Genomic DNA, 13,317 nt, shown 5'->3' with positions numbered 1-13,317 from the left:
ACCTAAGAAGGAAATTCAGAGGACTAAAAGAAGGTATGAGGTTGCTCTAGCAGACAAAGTGAGGGAGAATCCCGAGGATTCTAAAGATATATTAAGGGCAAGGGACTGAAAGAGATGGGGAGGTCTTAAATGGATTTTTTGCATCTGTATTTACTCGGGAGACGGACATGGAGCCTATAGAGGTGAGGCAAAGCATGGACCCTATACAGATTACAGAGGAAGAGGGGTTTGCTGTCTTGACGCAAATTAGGCTGGGTAAATCCCCAGGGCTTCACAAGGTCTTTCCTCAGACCTTGTGGGAGGCAAGTGCAGAATGGATTGGTGGATAGCTAATGTTGTTCTGCTGTTTAAGAAAGGCTCTATGAATAAGCCAGGAAATTATAGGCTGATGAGTCTGATATCAGTACTGGGTAAGTTTTTGGAAGCTATCACAAGGAACTGTATATACAAGTATTTGGATAGACAGGACTGATTAGGGATAGTCAATATGGCTTTTTGCGTTGTAGGTCTTGTATCACCAATCTTAGTTTTTCGAGGAAGTACCAGGAAAGCTGATGAAGACAAGGCAACGAATGTTGTCTACATGGACTTTAGCAAGGTCTTGCATTGGAGCTTGGTTACTTCAGCTTGAGGTAGTAAATTAGATTAGACATAGGCTTTGCGGGAAAAGCCAGAGAGTGGTTGCCTCACTGACTGGAGGACGTGTTTCTGTGCTGTAGTATTCCATGACTCTGAAGGTGGGCAAATGGGACTTGCTTAGATGGGAATTTGGTTTGCACGGACCTAGTGGGCCGAAGGGTCTGCTCCTGTGCCCTGTGACTCTCTGACTTGGCCCACCCCTTGACGGTGAGCGTGCTGCGGGATGGGAAGGGTGGGAGTGTGCCAGCCCGTGAACCTGCCTCCCTCCTGCAGGTAGCTTCAAGCCTGGGGCCAACGGCAAGATCCTGAAGAAGCACTGTGAGTGTGAACAGCGCTGCCTGACGCGCCTGATGCGGGACGTCCTGCAGCCCTTCGTCCCTGCCTACCACGGCGTGGTGGAGAAGGACGGCGAGAAGTACAACCAGATGGATGACCTGCTGGCTGAGTTCGACATGCCCTGTGTCATGGACTGCAAGATGGGAGTCAGGTGAGCTGGTGCCCAATCATCGGGGGACAGGCCTACCCCTGCCCTCCATCAGCATGGCACACACCAGCCCCAAAGAAGGGTCCTTTCCTTAAGCCACTCTTTGTAGTAAAGCTCCCGCAATGCGCCTTACTATTATCCCAGTATTCCAGATGGTTAATATTCCTGTGTGGGATCGCAGTATCTGTTCCCTCACCCAGAGCAGGATCCTGGTCCTTCACCCACCCACCCACGCACACACTGGGATCCCCATTCCCATCCCCTCCCACACACTGGGATCCCCATTCCCATCCCCTCCCACACACTAGGATCCTCATTCCCATCCCCTCCCACAGAGTGGGATCCCCATTCCCATCCCCTCCCACATGCTGGAATCCCCTTTCCCATCCCCTCCCACACACTGGGATCTCCATTCCCACCCCCACCCCCCCCCCACGCACACACTGGGATCCCCACTCCCATCCCCTCCCACACACTGGGCATTCCCATCCCCTCCCACACACTGGGATCCCCATTCCCACCCCCCCCACGCACACACTGGGATCCCCACTCCCATCCCCTCCCACACACTGGGCATTCCCATCCCCTCCCACACACTGGGATCCCCATTCCCACCCCCCCCACGCACACACTGGGATCCCCACTCCCATACCTCCATGCACACACTGGGATCCCCACTCCCATCCCCTCCCACACACTGGGATCCCCATCCCATCCCCTCTCACACGCTGGAATCCCCTTTCCCATCCCTCCCACACACACTGGGATCCCCATTCCCATCCCCTCCCACACACTGGGATCCCCATTCCCATCCCCTCCCATACACTGGGCATTCCCATCCCCTCCCACACACTGGGATCCCCATTCCCATCCCCTCCCACACACTGGGATCCCCACTCCCATCCCCTCCCATACACTGGGATCCCCATTCCCATCCCCTCCCACACACTGGGATCCCCACTCCCATCCCCTCCCACACAGTGAGATCCCCATTCCCACCCCCCCATGCAGACACTGGGATCTCCATTCCCATCCCCTCCCACACACTGGGATCCCCATTCCCATTCCCTCCCACACACTGTATTCCCCACTCCCATCCCCTCCCACACAGTGGGATCCCCATTCCCACCCCTCCAATGCAGACACTGGGATCCCCATTCCCATCCCCTCCCACACACTGGGATCCCCACTCCCATCCCCTCCCACACACTGGGATCCCCATTTTCACCCCCCCCACACACACACACTGGGATCCTGGTTCCTTCTCCCTCCTTCACTCTGGAATCCCGGTTCTCATTCTCTCCCACATACCAGGACCCCTCCTCAGACATCCATCTCCTCATTCCTCCACCTCCTCCCCCCCCACACAACCTTCATTGCTCATACCCCCTCCCTCCACTTCTCCATGTCTCATCCTCCCCAGCACCACTCCTGCCCAACCCCCCAGAATAGAACTCCGTCCGGTGTAAATGGGTAGCCATCAACGCGATGGGCTGAAGGGCCTGCTTTGACTCAAGTTGGCTGTGGTGTTCCCCAGGACCTACTTGGAGGAGGAGCTGAGCAAGGCAAGGAAGAAGCCGAGCCTGAGGCGGGACATGTACCTGAAGATGGTGGAAGTGGACCCTGAGGCCCCGACAGAAGAGGAGCACGCTCAGAGGGCCGTCATCAAACCCCGCTACATGCAGTGGCGGGAGACCATCAGTTCCACTGCCACCCTCGGCTTCAGGATCGAAGGTGTCAAGGTGAGTGGGATAGCTGGGGTCCCTTCCACAGCTTTGTTGAGGGAGAAGCAGGTACCGGACTCTCGGCAATCCCATTAACGAATTTGTGTACAGTACTTTTAAGTCAGTCACAAAACAGTGCGAGATGTGTAGTCCTTGATTGTAAACACCCCAGTGGGGGCAGATAGTTTGTAAATGTCCCAGCGGGTACTGATTCATTGTAAACGTCCCACTGGGTACAGATTCATTGTAAACGTCCTAGTGGGGGCAGATTCATTGTAAATATCCCAGTGGGGGCAGGTTCTTCATGGTAAATGTCCCAGTAGGGGACAGATTCATCATTGTAAACATCTCACTGGGAACAGATTCACTGTAAATATCCCAGTGGGAGCAGATTCACTGTAAATGTCCCAGTGGGAGCAGATTCACTGTAAATGTCCCAGTGGGGACAGATTCACTGTAAATGAATCTATAAGAAAGATGTCAACAAAATAGAGAGATGTCAACAAAATAGAGAAGATTTGCCAGAATGTTACCTGGGTTTCAGCACCTAAGTTACAGAGAAAGGTTGAACAAGTTGGGTCTTTATTCTTTGGAGCATAGAAGGTTGAATGGGGACTTGATAGAGGTATTTAGAATTATGAGGAAGATAGATGGAGTTGACGTGGATAGGCTTTTTTCATTGAGTGTAGGGGAGATTCAAACAAGAGGACATGAGTTGAGAGTTATGGGGCAAAAGTTTAGGGGTAACACGAGGGGAACCTCTTTACTCAGAGAGTGGTAGCTGTGTGGAACAAACTTCCAGTAGAAGTGGTAGAGGCAGGTTCAATATTGTCATTTAAAGTAAAATTGGATCGCTATATGGACAAGAAAGGAATGGAGGGTTATGGGCTGAGTGCAGGTCGGTGGGACTAGGTGAGAGAAAACGTTCGGCACGGACTAGAAGGGCCGAGATGGCCTGTTTCCGTGCTGTAATTGTTTTATGGTTATAAATGTCCCAGTGGGTGCAGATTCACTGTGAATGACCCAGTGGGTGCAGATTCACTGTGAATGTCCGAGTGGGAGCAGATTCACTGTAAATGACCCAGTGGGTGCAGATTCACTGTAAATGTCCCAGTGGTTGCAGGTTCACTGTAAATGTCCCAGTGGGTATAGATTCACTGTAAATGTTCCCATGGGTGCAGATTCACTGTAAATGTCCCAGTGGGGGCAGATTCACTGTAAATGTCCCAGTGGGGGCAGATTCACTGTGAATGTCCCAGTGGGTATAGATTCACTGTGAATGTCCCAGTGGGTAAAGATTCACTGTAAATGTCCCAGTGGGTGCAGATTCACTGTGAATGTCCCAGTGGGTATAGATTCACTGTAATTGTCCCAGTGGTGGCAGATTCACTGTGAATGCTCCAGTGGGTATAGATTCACTGTAAATGTCCCAGTGGGTGCAGATTCACTGTGAACATCCCAGTGGGAGCAGATTCACTGTAAATGTCCCAGTGGGAGCAGATTCACTGTAAATGACCCAGTGGGTATAGATTCACTATGAATGTCCCAGTGGGAGCAGATTCACTGTAAATGACCGAGTGGGTGCAGATTCACTGTGAATGTCCGAGTGGGAGCAGATTCACTGTAAATGACCCAGTGGGTGCAGATTCACTGTAAATGTCCCAGTGGTGGCAGGTTCATTGTAAATGTCCCAGTGGGTACAGATTCACTGTAAATGTTCCCATGGGTGCAGGTTCACTGTAAATGTCCCAGTGGGGGCAGATTCACTGTAAATGCCCCAGTGGGGGCAGATTCACTGTTAATGTCCCAGTGGGTATAGATTCACTGTGAATGTCCCAGTGGGTAAAGATTCACTGTAAATGTCCCAGTGGGTGCAGATTCACTGTGAATGTCCCAGTGGGTATAGATTCACTGTAATTGTCCCAGTGGTGGCAGATTCACTGTGAATGCTCCAGTGGGTATAGATTCACTGTAAATGTCCCAGTGGGTGCAGATTCACTGTGAACGTCCCAGTGGGAGCAGATTCACTGTAAATGACCCAGTGGGTGCAGATTCACTGTAAATGTCCCAGTGGTGGCAGGTTCACTGTAAATGTCCCAGTGGGTATAGATTCGCTGTAAATGTTCCCATGGGTACAGGTTCACTGTAAATGTCCCAGTGGGGGCAGATTCACTGTGAATGTCCCAGTGGGTATAGATTCACTGTGAATGTCCCGGTGCGTAAAGATTCACTGTAAATGTCCCAGTGGGTGCAGATTCACTGTGAATGCCCCAGTGGGAGCAGATTCGCTGTAAATGTCCCAGTGAGTATAGATGCACTGTAAATGTCCCCATGGGTACAGGTTCACTGTAAATGTCCCAGTGGGTATGGATTCACTGTGAATGTCCCAGTGGGTGCAGATTCACTGTGAATGTCCCAGTGGGAGCAGATTCGCTGTAAATGTCCCAGTGGGTATAGATGCACTGTAAATGTCCCAGTGGGTATAGATTCACTGTAAATGTCCCAGTGGGGGCAGATTCACTGTAAATGTCCCCATGGGTGCAGGTTCACTGTAAATGTCCCAGTGGGGGCAGATTCACTGTAAATGTCCCAGTGGGACCACATTCATTGTAAATGACCCAGGGGTGCAGATTAATTGTAAATGTTCCAGTGGGTACAAATGCATTGTAAACATTCCAGTGGGAGCAGATTCACTGTAAATGTCCCAGTGGGTATAGATTCATTGTAAGTGTCCCAGTGAGCGCACATTCTTTGTAAATATCACAATAGGGGGCAGATTCATTGTAACTATCCCAGTGGGGGCACATTCATTATAAATGACCCAGGGGTGCAGATTCATTGTAAATGTCCCAGTTGGGGTCAGATTCTTTATTGTAAATGTCCCAGTGGGGGACGGTTCTTAATTGTAAATGACCCAAGCGTGCGGATTCATTGTAAATGTCCCAGTGGGGGAAGGTTGTTAATTGTAAATGGCCCAAGCGTGCGGATTCATTGTAAATGTCCCAGTGGGACCACATTCATTGTAAATGACCCAGGGGTGCAGATTAATTGTAAATGTTCCAGTGGGTACAAATTCATTGCAAGCATTCCAGTGGGGGCAGATTCTTCATTATAAATGTCCCAGTAGGGGGCAGATTCATCATTGTAAACATCTCACTGGGGTCAGGTACATTGTAAATGTCCCAGTGGGGGCAGATTCACTGTAAATGTCCCAGTGAGTGCAGACTCTTTGTAAATATCACAATAGGGGGCAGATACATTGTAAATGTCCCAGTGGGGGTAGATACATCATTGTAAACATCTCACTGGGGTCAGGTACATTGTAAATGTCCCTGTGGGGGCAGATTCACCGTAAATGTCCCAGTGAGTGCAGACTCTTTGTAAATATCACAATAGGGGGCAGATACATTGTAAATGTCCCAGTGGGGGTAGATTCATCATTATAAACATCTCACTGGGGTCAGGTACATTGTAAATGTTCCAGTGAGGGCAGATTCACTGTGAATGTCCCAGTGGGTATAGATTCACTGTAAATGTCCCAGTGGGGGCAGATTCACTGTGAATGTCCCAGTGGGTATAGATTCACTGTAAATGTCCCAGTGGTGGCAGATTCACTGTGAATGTCCCAGTGGGAGCAGATTCTCTGTAAATGTCCCAGTGGATATAGATGCACTGTAAATGTCCCCATGGGTACAGGTTCACTGTAATTGTCCCAGTGGGCATAGATTCACTGTGAATGTCCCAGTGGGGGCAGGTTCACTGTGAATGTCCCAGTGGATATAGATTCACTGTAAATGTCCCAGTGGGTATAGATTCACTGTAAATGTCCCAGTGGGGGGCAGATTCACTGTAAATGTCCCAGTGGGGGCAGATTCACTGTAAATATCCCAGTGGGACCACATTCATTGTAAATGACCCAGGGGTGCAGATTAATTGTAAATGTTCCAGTGGGTACAAATTCATTGTAAACATTCCAATGGAGCAGATTCACTGTAAATGACCCAGTGGGTGCAGATTCACTGTAAATGTCCCAGTGGGTATAGAATCATTGTAAGTGTCCCAGTGAGCGCACATTCTTTGTAAATATCTCAATAGGGGGCAGATTCATTGTAAATATCCCAGTGGGGGCACATTCATTATAAATGACCCAGGGTGCAGATTCATTGTAAATGTCCCAGTGGGGTCAGATTCTTTATTGTAAACATCTCACTGGGGTCAGGTACATTGTAAATGCCCCTGTGGGGGCAGATTCACCGTAAATGTCCCAGTGAGTGCAGACTCTTTGTAAATATCACAATAGGGGGCAGATACATTGTAAATGTCCCAGTGGGGGAAGATTCTTCATTGTAAATATCCCAGTGGGTGCAGATTTTTTATTGTAAATGTGCCACTGGAGGCAGATTCATTGTAAACATAGAACATAGAATAGTACAGCACAGTACAGGCCCTTCGGCCCACAATGTTGTGCTGACCCCCACCTTAAATTCCTCCATATACCTGTCTAGTAGTGCCTTAAATTTCACTAGTGTATCTGCCTCCACCACTGACTCAGGCAGTGCATTCCACGCACCAACCACTCTCTGAGTAAAAAAACCTTCCTCTAATATCCCTCTTGAACTTCCCACCCCTTACCTTAAAGCCATGTCCTCTTGTATTGAGCAGTAAATGTCCCAGTGGGGGAAGATTCTTCATTGTAAATATCCCATTGGGGGCAGATTCATTGTAAATGTCCCAGTGGGTGCAAATTCTTTTGAGAGGGAGCAAGGTCCCATCTGTCTCTACCTACAAAGTTCATATTCTTATCGCAGTCTGGCTCTGGTGATATGTAACCAAGGTGGGACATTGTAAGGGAACCTCCCTGAGATAATAGTCTCAGGAATGAGAGCTATTTGCTGGCTCAGTTCCCCACATTTCTGCCCTGTATCCAGATCTTCCAGCCTGAGACTGTATCTGCTCCCAAGCTGCTGGGTCTTGCCACTTATGGCTGATCACTGTCACCTCACCCCTCCACTGCTCATCTGTCACTCCTTCCACCCTGACCCCTCTCATACCTTCCATCGTCTTTGCTGACCATTTCCCAGCCTTGCTTGTTCTTCACTCGGGACCTCTTGTCCAATTAACTGACTTCTCTGTCCTGACAGCCCCTCACCCTTGCACTCTGTTGACTCCCAAACCCCATCCAATTCCACAAGGCCATAAAGTATAGGGGCAGAATTTGGCCTTTTGGCCAATAGAGTCTGCTGTGCAATCCAAGCATGGCTGATTTCTCTTTCAACCCCGTACCTGCTGCTTTGCTGGTCTGCCTCTGCCTCTCTCCCCGACGCCATTCTAAACCTCTCGCCCTGTCAACTCTCCACTCACTCAAAACGTAAACACGAGGAATTCTGCAGATGCTGGAAATTCAAGCAACACACAACAAAATTGCTGGAGAACGCAGCAGACCAGGCAGCATCTATAGGAAGAGGTACAGTCGATGTTTCGGGCCGTTACCCTTCATCAGGATTCTACAGTCGATGTTTCGGGCCGAGAACCTTCATCAGGACTGGCGAAGGGTCTCGGCCTGAAACGTCGACTGTACCTCTTCCTAGAGATGTTGCCTGGCCTGCTGTGTTCACCAGCAACTTTGATGTGCGTTGCACTCACTCAAAAGCCTTCTTTTCCATGTGTATCTCCAGACAGAGGCAGCCTCTACAGTCATCATTTAATTCATCGCTGTAATCCCCAGATTAATGGAATTGAAGCTGCACTATTGAGGAGGTGGAATTTGAACCCTGTCTCGGCTTGGCTAGTTCAAGTCTCTGGGCTGCAAACCCAGTGATGTAATCACAGCGCCACCTGCTGTTGGTGTCTGCACAGTGCTCTCAAACTCACCAAGATCTGAGTCCTCTGCTCCGCGATATTCGCCGTCAGGGTCAGGGTCAGGGGTCAGTGTGGGGGCTAGAGCAGCAGGGACAGGGGTCAGTGTTGGGGCTCGGGCAGCAGGGTCAGGGTCAGGTGTCAGTGTGGGGTCTCGGGCAGCAGGGTCAGGGTCAGGTGTCAGTGTTGGAGCTTGGGCAGCAGGGTCAGGGGCAGGGGTCAGTGTTGGGGCTCGGGCAGCAGGGTCAGGTGTCAGTGTTGGAGCTTGAGCAGCAGGGTCAGGGGCAGGGGTCAGTGTTGGGGTTCGGGGAGCAGGATCAGGGGTCAGTGTCGGGACTCGGGGAGCAGGGTCAGGGGTCAGTGTTGGGGTTCGGGGAGCAGGATCAGGGGTCAGTGTCGGGACTCGGGGAGCAGGGTCAGGGTTCAGTGTTGGGGCTCAGGCAGCAGGGTCAGGGGTCAGTAATGAGCGCCTGTTGACGGATTATTTCCCACGCAGAATGAGGATGGGAGTGTTAACCATGACTTTAAGAAGACAAAAACTAAAGAGCAGGTGATGGTGTCATTCTGGGACTTCACCAAGGGAAACAAAGTTATCCTGGTGAGTTGGCCTCTTGTGGTGAGTGGGCCAGCTGGCTCCTTTGCTATGCGTTTCTCAAGCTTGCTGGAAGAAGTGGAGGGTTCGGGAGAGATGGAGGAGTGAGTGTGAGTGATCCGGAGGGATCGGGAGAGATGGGGCAGTTAGTGTGAGTGATCCGGAGGGTTCAGGAGAGATGGGGGAGTGAGTGTGAGTGATCCAGAGGGTTCGGGAGAGATGGGGGAGTGAGTGTGAGTGATCCGGAGGGTTTGGGAGAGATAGGGGAGTGAGTGTGAGTGATCCGGAGGGTTCGGGAGAGATGGGGGAGTGAGTGTGAGTGATCCAGAGGGTTCGGGAGAGATGGTGGAGTGAGTGTGAGTGATCCGGAGGGTTCGGGAGAGATGGAGGAGTGTGTGTGCGTGATCCGGAGGGTTTGGGAGAGATGGGGGAGTGAGTTTGAGTGATCCAGAGGGTTTGGGAGAGATGGTGAAGTGAGTGTGAGTGATCCGGAGGGTTCGGGAGAGATGGAGGAGTGAGTGTGAGTGATCCGGAGGGTTCAGGAGAGATGGAGGAGTGAGTGTGAGTGATCCAGAGGGTTCGGGAGAGATGGGAGAGTGAGTGTGAGTGATCCAGAGGGTTCGGGAGAGATGGGAGAGTGAGTGTGAGTGATCCAGAGGGTTTGTGAGAGATGGGAGAGTGAGTTTGAGTGATCCGGAGGGTTTGGGAGAGATGGGGGAGTGAGTGTGAGTGATCCGGAGGAATCGGGAGAGATGGAGGAGTGAGTGTGAGTGATCTGGAGTGTTCGACAGAGATGGAGGAGTGAGTTTGATTCAGAGGGTTTGGGAGAGATGGAGGAGTGAGTTTGATTCAGAGGGTTCGGGGGAGATGGAGGAGTGAGTGTGAGTGATCAGGAGAGTTTGGGAGAGATGGGGAAGTGAGTGTGAGTGATCCGGAGGGTTTGGGAGTGATGGAGAAGTGAGATTGAGTGATCTGGAGGGTTCGGGAGAGATGGAGGAGTGAGTGTGAGTGATCCGGAGGGTTTGGGAGAGATGTGGTAGTGAGTGTGAGTGATCTGGAGGGTTTGGGAGAGATGGGGGAATGAGTGTGAGTGATCCGGAGGGTTCGGGAGAGATGGAAGTGTGAGTGTGAGTGATCCAGAGGGTTCCGGAGAGATGGGGGAGTGAGTGTGAGTGATCCGGAGGGTTCAGGAGAGATAGGGGAGTGAGTGTGAGTGATCCGGAGGGTTCGGGAGATATGGGGGAGTGAGTGTGAGTGATCCGGAGGGTTTGAGACAGATAGAGGAGTGAGTGTGAGTGATCCGGAAGGTTTGGGAGAGATGGAGGAGTGAGTGTGAGTGATCCGGAGGGTTCGGGAGAGATGGGGGAGGGTGTGAGTGATCCACAGGGTTTGGGAGAGATGGGGGAGGGTGTGAGTGATCCAAAGGGTTTCGGAGAGATGGGGGAGTGAGTGTGAGTGATCCGGAGGGTTCGGGAGAGATGAGGGAGTGAGTGTGAGTGATCCGGAGGGTTTGGTAGAGATGGGGGAGTGAATGTGAGTGATCCGGAGGGTTTGGGAGAGATGGGGGAGTGAGTGTGAGTGATCCAGAGAGTTTCGTAGAGATGTAGGAGTGACTGTGTGTGATCCGTAGGGTTTGGGAGAGATTGGGGAGGGTGTGAGTGATCCACAGGGTTTGGGAGAGATGGGGGAGGGTGTGAGTGATCCGGAGGGTTCGGGAGAGATGGAGGAGTGAGTGTGTGTGATTTGGAGGGTTCAGCTGAGATGGAGGAGTGAGTGTGTGTAATCCGGAGGGTTCAGGAGAGATGGAGGAGTGAGTTTGAGTGATCCAAAGGGTTTCGGAGAGATGGGGGAGTGAGTGTGAGTGATCCGGAGGGTTTGGTAGAGATGGGGGAGTGAGTGTGAGTGATCAGGAGGGTTTGGGAGAGATGGGGGAGTGAGTGTGAGTGATCCAGAGGGTTTGGTAGAGATGTAGGAATGAGTGTGTGTGATCCGTAGGGTTCAGGAGAGATGGAGGAGAGAGTGTGAGTGATCCGGAGGGATAGGGAGAGATGGAGGAGTGAGTTTGAGTGATCCAGAGGGTTTGGGAGAGATGGGGGAGTGAGTGTGAGTGATCCGTAGGGTTCAGGAGAGATGGAGGAGTGAGTGTGATTGATCTGGTGGGATCGGGAGAGATGGTGGAGTGTGTTTGAGTGATCCGGAGGGTTTGGGAGAGATGGGGGAGTGAGTGTGAGCGATCCGGAGGGTTCGGGAGAGATGGAAGAGTGAGTGTGAGTGATCCGGAGGGTTCAGGAGAGATGGGGGAGTGAGTCTGAGTGATCTGGAGTGTTTTGGGAGAGATGGAGGAGTGAGTGTGAGTGATCCGGAGGGTTAGGGAGAGTTGGGGGAGTGAGTGTGAGTGATCCGGAGGGTTCGGGAGATATGGGGGAGTGAGTGTGAGTGATCCGGAGGGTTTGAGACAGATAGAGGAGTGAGTGTGAGTGATCCAGAGGGTTGAGTAGAGATGGAGGAGTGAGTGTGTGTGATCCGTAGGGCTCAGGAGAGATGGAGGAGTGAGTGTAAGTGATCCGGAGGGATCGGGAGAGATGGAGTGAGTGTGAGTGATCCAGAGTGTTTTGTGATGATGGAGGAGTGAGTGTGAGTGATCCGGAGGATTCGGCAGAGATGGAGGAGTGAGTGTGAGTGATCTGGAGAGTTCATAGATGGGGGAGTGAGTTTGAGTGATCCGGAGAGTTTGGGGGAGATGGAGGATTGAGTGTGAGTTATCCGGAGGGTTCAGGAGAGAAGGGGGAGTGTGTGTGAGTGATCCGGAGGATTTGGGGGAGATGGGGGAGTGAGTTTGAGTGATCAAGAGGGTTCCGGAGAGATGGGGGAGTGAGTGTGAGCGATCCGGAGAGTTCGTTGGAGATGGAGGAGTGAGTATTAGTGATCCGGAGGGTTTGGGAGAGATGTGGTGAGTGTGAGTGATCTGGAGGGTTTGGGAGAGATGGAGGAGTGAGTGTGAGTGATCCAGAGGGTTTGGGAGAGATGGGGGAGTGAGTTTGATTGATCCGGAGGGTTCACGAGAGATGGGGGAGTGTGTGTGAGTGATCTGGAGGATTTGGGAGAGTGAGTTTGAGTGATCCAGAGGGTTTGGGAGAGATGGGGAATGTGTGTCAGTGATCCAGAGGGTTCGGGAGAGATGGAGGAGTGAGTGTGAGTGATCCGGAGGATTCGGGAGCGATGGGGGAGTGAGTGTGAGTGATCCGGAGGGTTCAGGAGAAATGGGGGAGTGAGTTTGAGTGATCCACAGTGTTTGGGAGAGATGGAGGAGTGAGTGTGACTGATCCGGAGGGTTCGGGAGAGATGGGGGAGTGAGTGTGAGTGATTCGGCGGGTTTGGGAGAGATGGGGGAGTGAGTGTGAGTGAAATGGAGGGTTTGGGAGAGATGGGGGAGTGAGTGTGAGTGATCCAGAGAGTTGGGTAGAGATGGAGGAGTGAGTGTGAGTGATCCGTAGGGTTCAGGAGAGATGGAGGAGTGAGTGTAAGTGATCCGGAGGTATAGGGAGAGATGGAGGAGTGAGTTTGAGTGATCTGGATGGTTCAAGAGAGATGGGGGAGTGAGTTTGAGTGATCCGGAGGGTTCGGGAGAGATGGTGCAGTGAGTGTGAGAGAACCGGAGGTTTCGGGAGAGATGGGGGAGTGAGTGTGAGTGATCCGGAGGGTTCGGGAGAGATGGGGGAGTGAGTGTGAGTGATCCGGAGGTTTTGGGAGAGATGGGGGAGTGAGTGTGAGTGATCCGGAGGGTTCGGGAGAGATGGGGGAGTGAGTGTGAGTGATCCGGAGGGTTCGGGACAGATAGTGGAGTGAGTGTGAGGGACCCGGAGGGTTTGGGGGAGATGGGGGAGGTTGTGAATGATCCAGAGGGTTTGGGAGAGATGGGGGAGGGTGTGAGTGATCTGGAGGGTCCAGGAGTGATGGAGGAGTGAGTGTGTGTGATTAGGAGGGTTCAGCTGAGATGGAGAGTGAGTGTGAGTGATCCGGAG

At 51.7% G+C, this 13,317-nt stretch overlaps 1 protein-coding gene across 1 annotated transcript in view; it reads left to right on the top strand.

Moving 5' to 3' along the window:
* itpkb (inositol-trisphosphate 3-kinase B) overlaps window positions 1–13,317 on the top strand; it is an 88,656-nt gene that overhangs the window by 58,654 nt on the left and 16,685 nt on the right. Inside the window, exons 3-5 of the mRNA XM_072248115.1 lie at window positions 917–1,126; window positions 2,661–2,865; window positions 9,200–9,301. Coding sequence (XP_072104216.1) covers window positions 917–1,126; window positions 2,661–2,865; window positions 9,200–9,301 — 517 coding nt within the window. The remainder of the gene's footprint in view (window positions 1–916; window positions 1,127–2,660; window positions 2,866–9,199; window positions 9,302–13,317) is intronic.

Source organism: Mobula birostris, chromosome 2, assembly GCF_030028105.1.
Source record: "Mobula birostris isolate sMobBir1 chromosome 2, sMobBir1.hap1, whole genome shotgun sequence".
Classification (NCBI taxonomy): domain Eukaryota; kingdom Metazoa; phylum Chordata; class Chondrichthyes; order Myliobatiformes; family Myliobatidae; genus Mobula; species Mobula birostris.
Note: the sequence above shows the minus strand (reverse complement) of the source record. Positions and strands in the feature narration are given on the sequence as shown.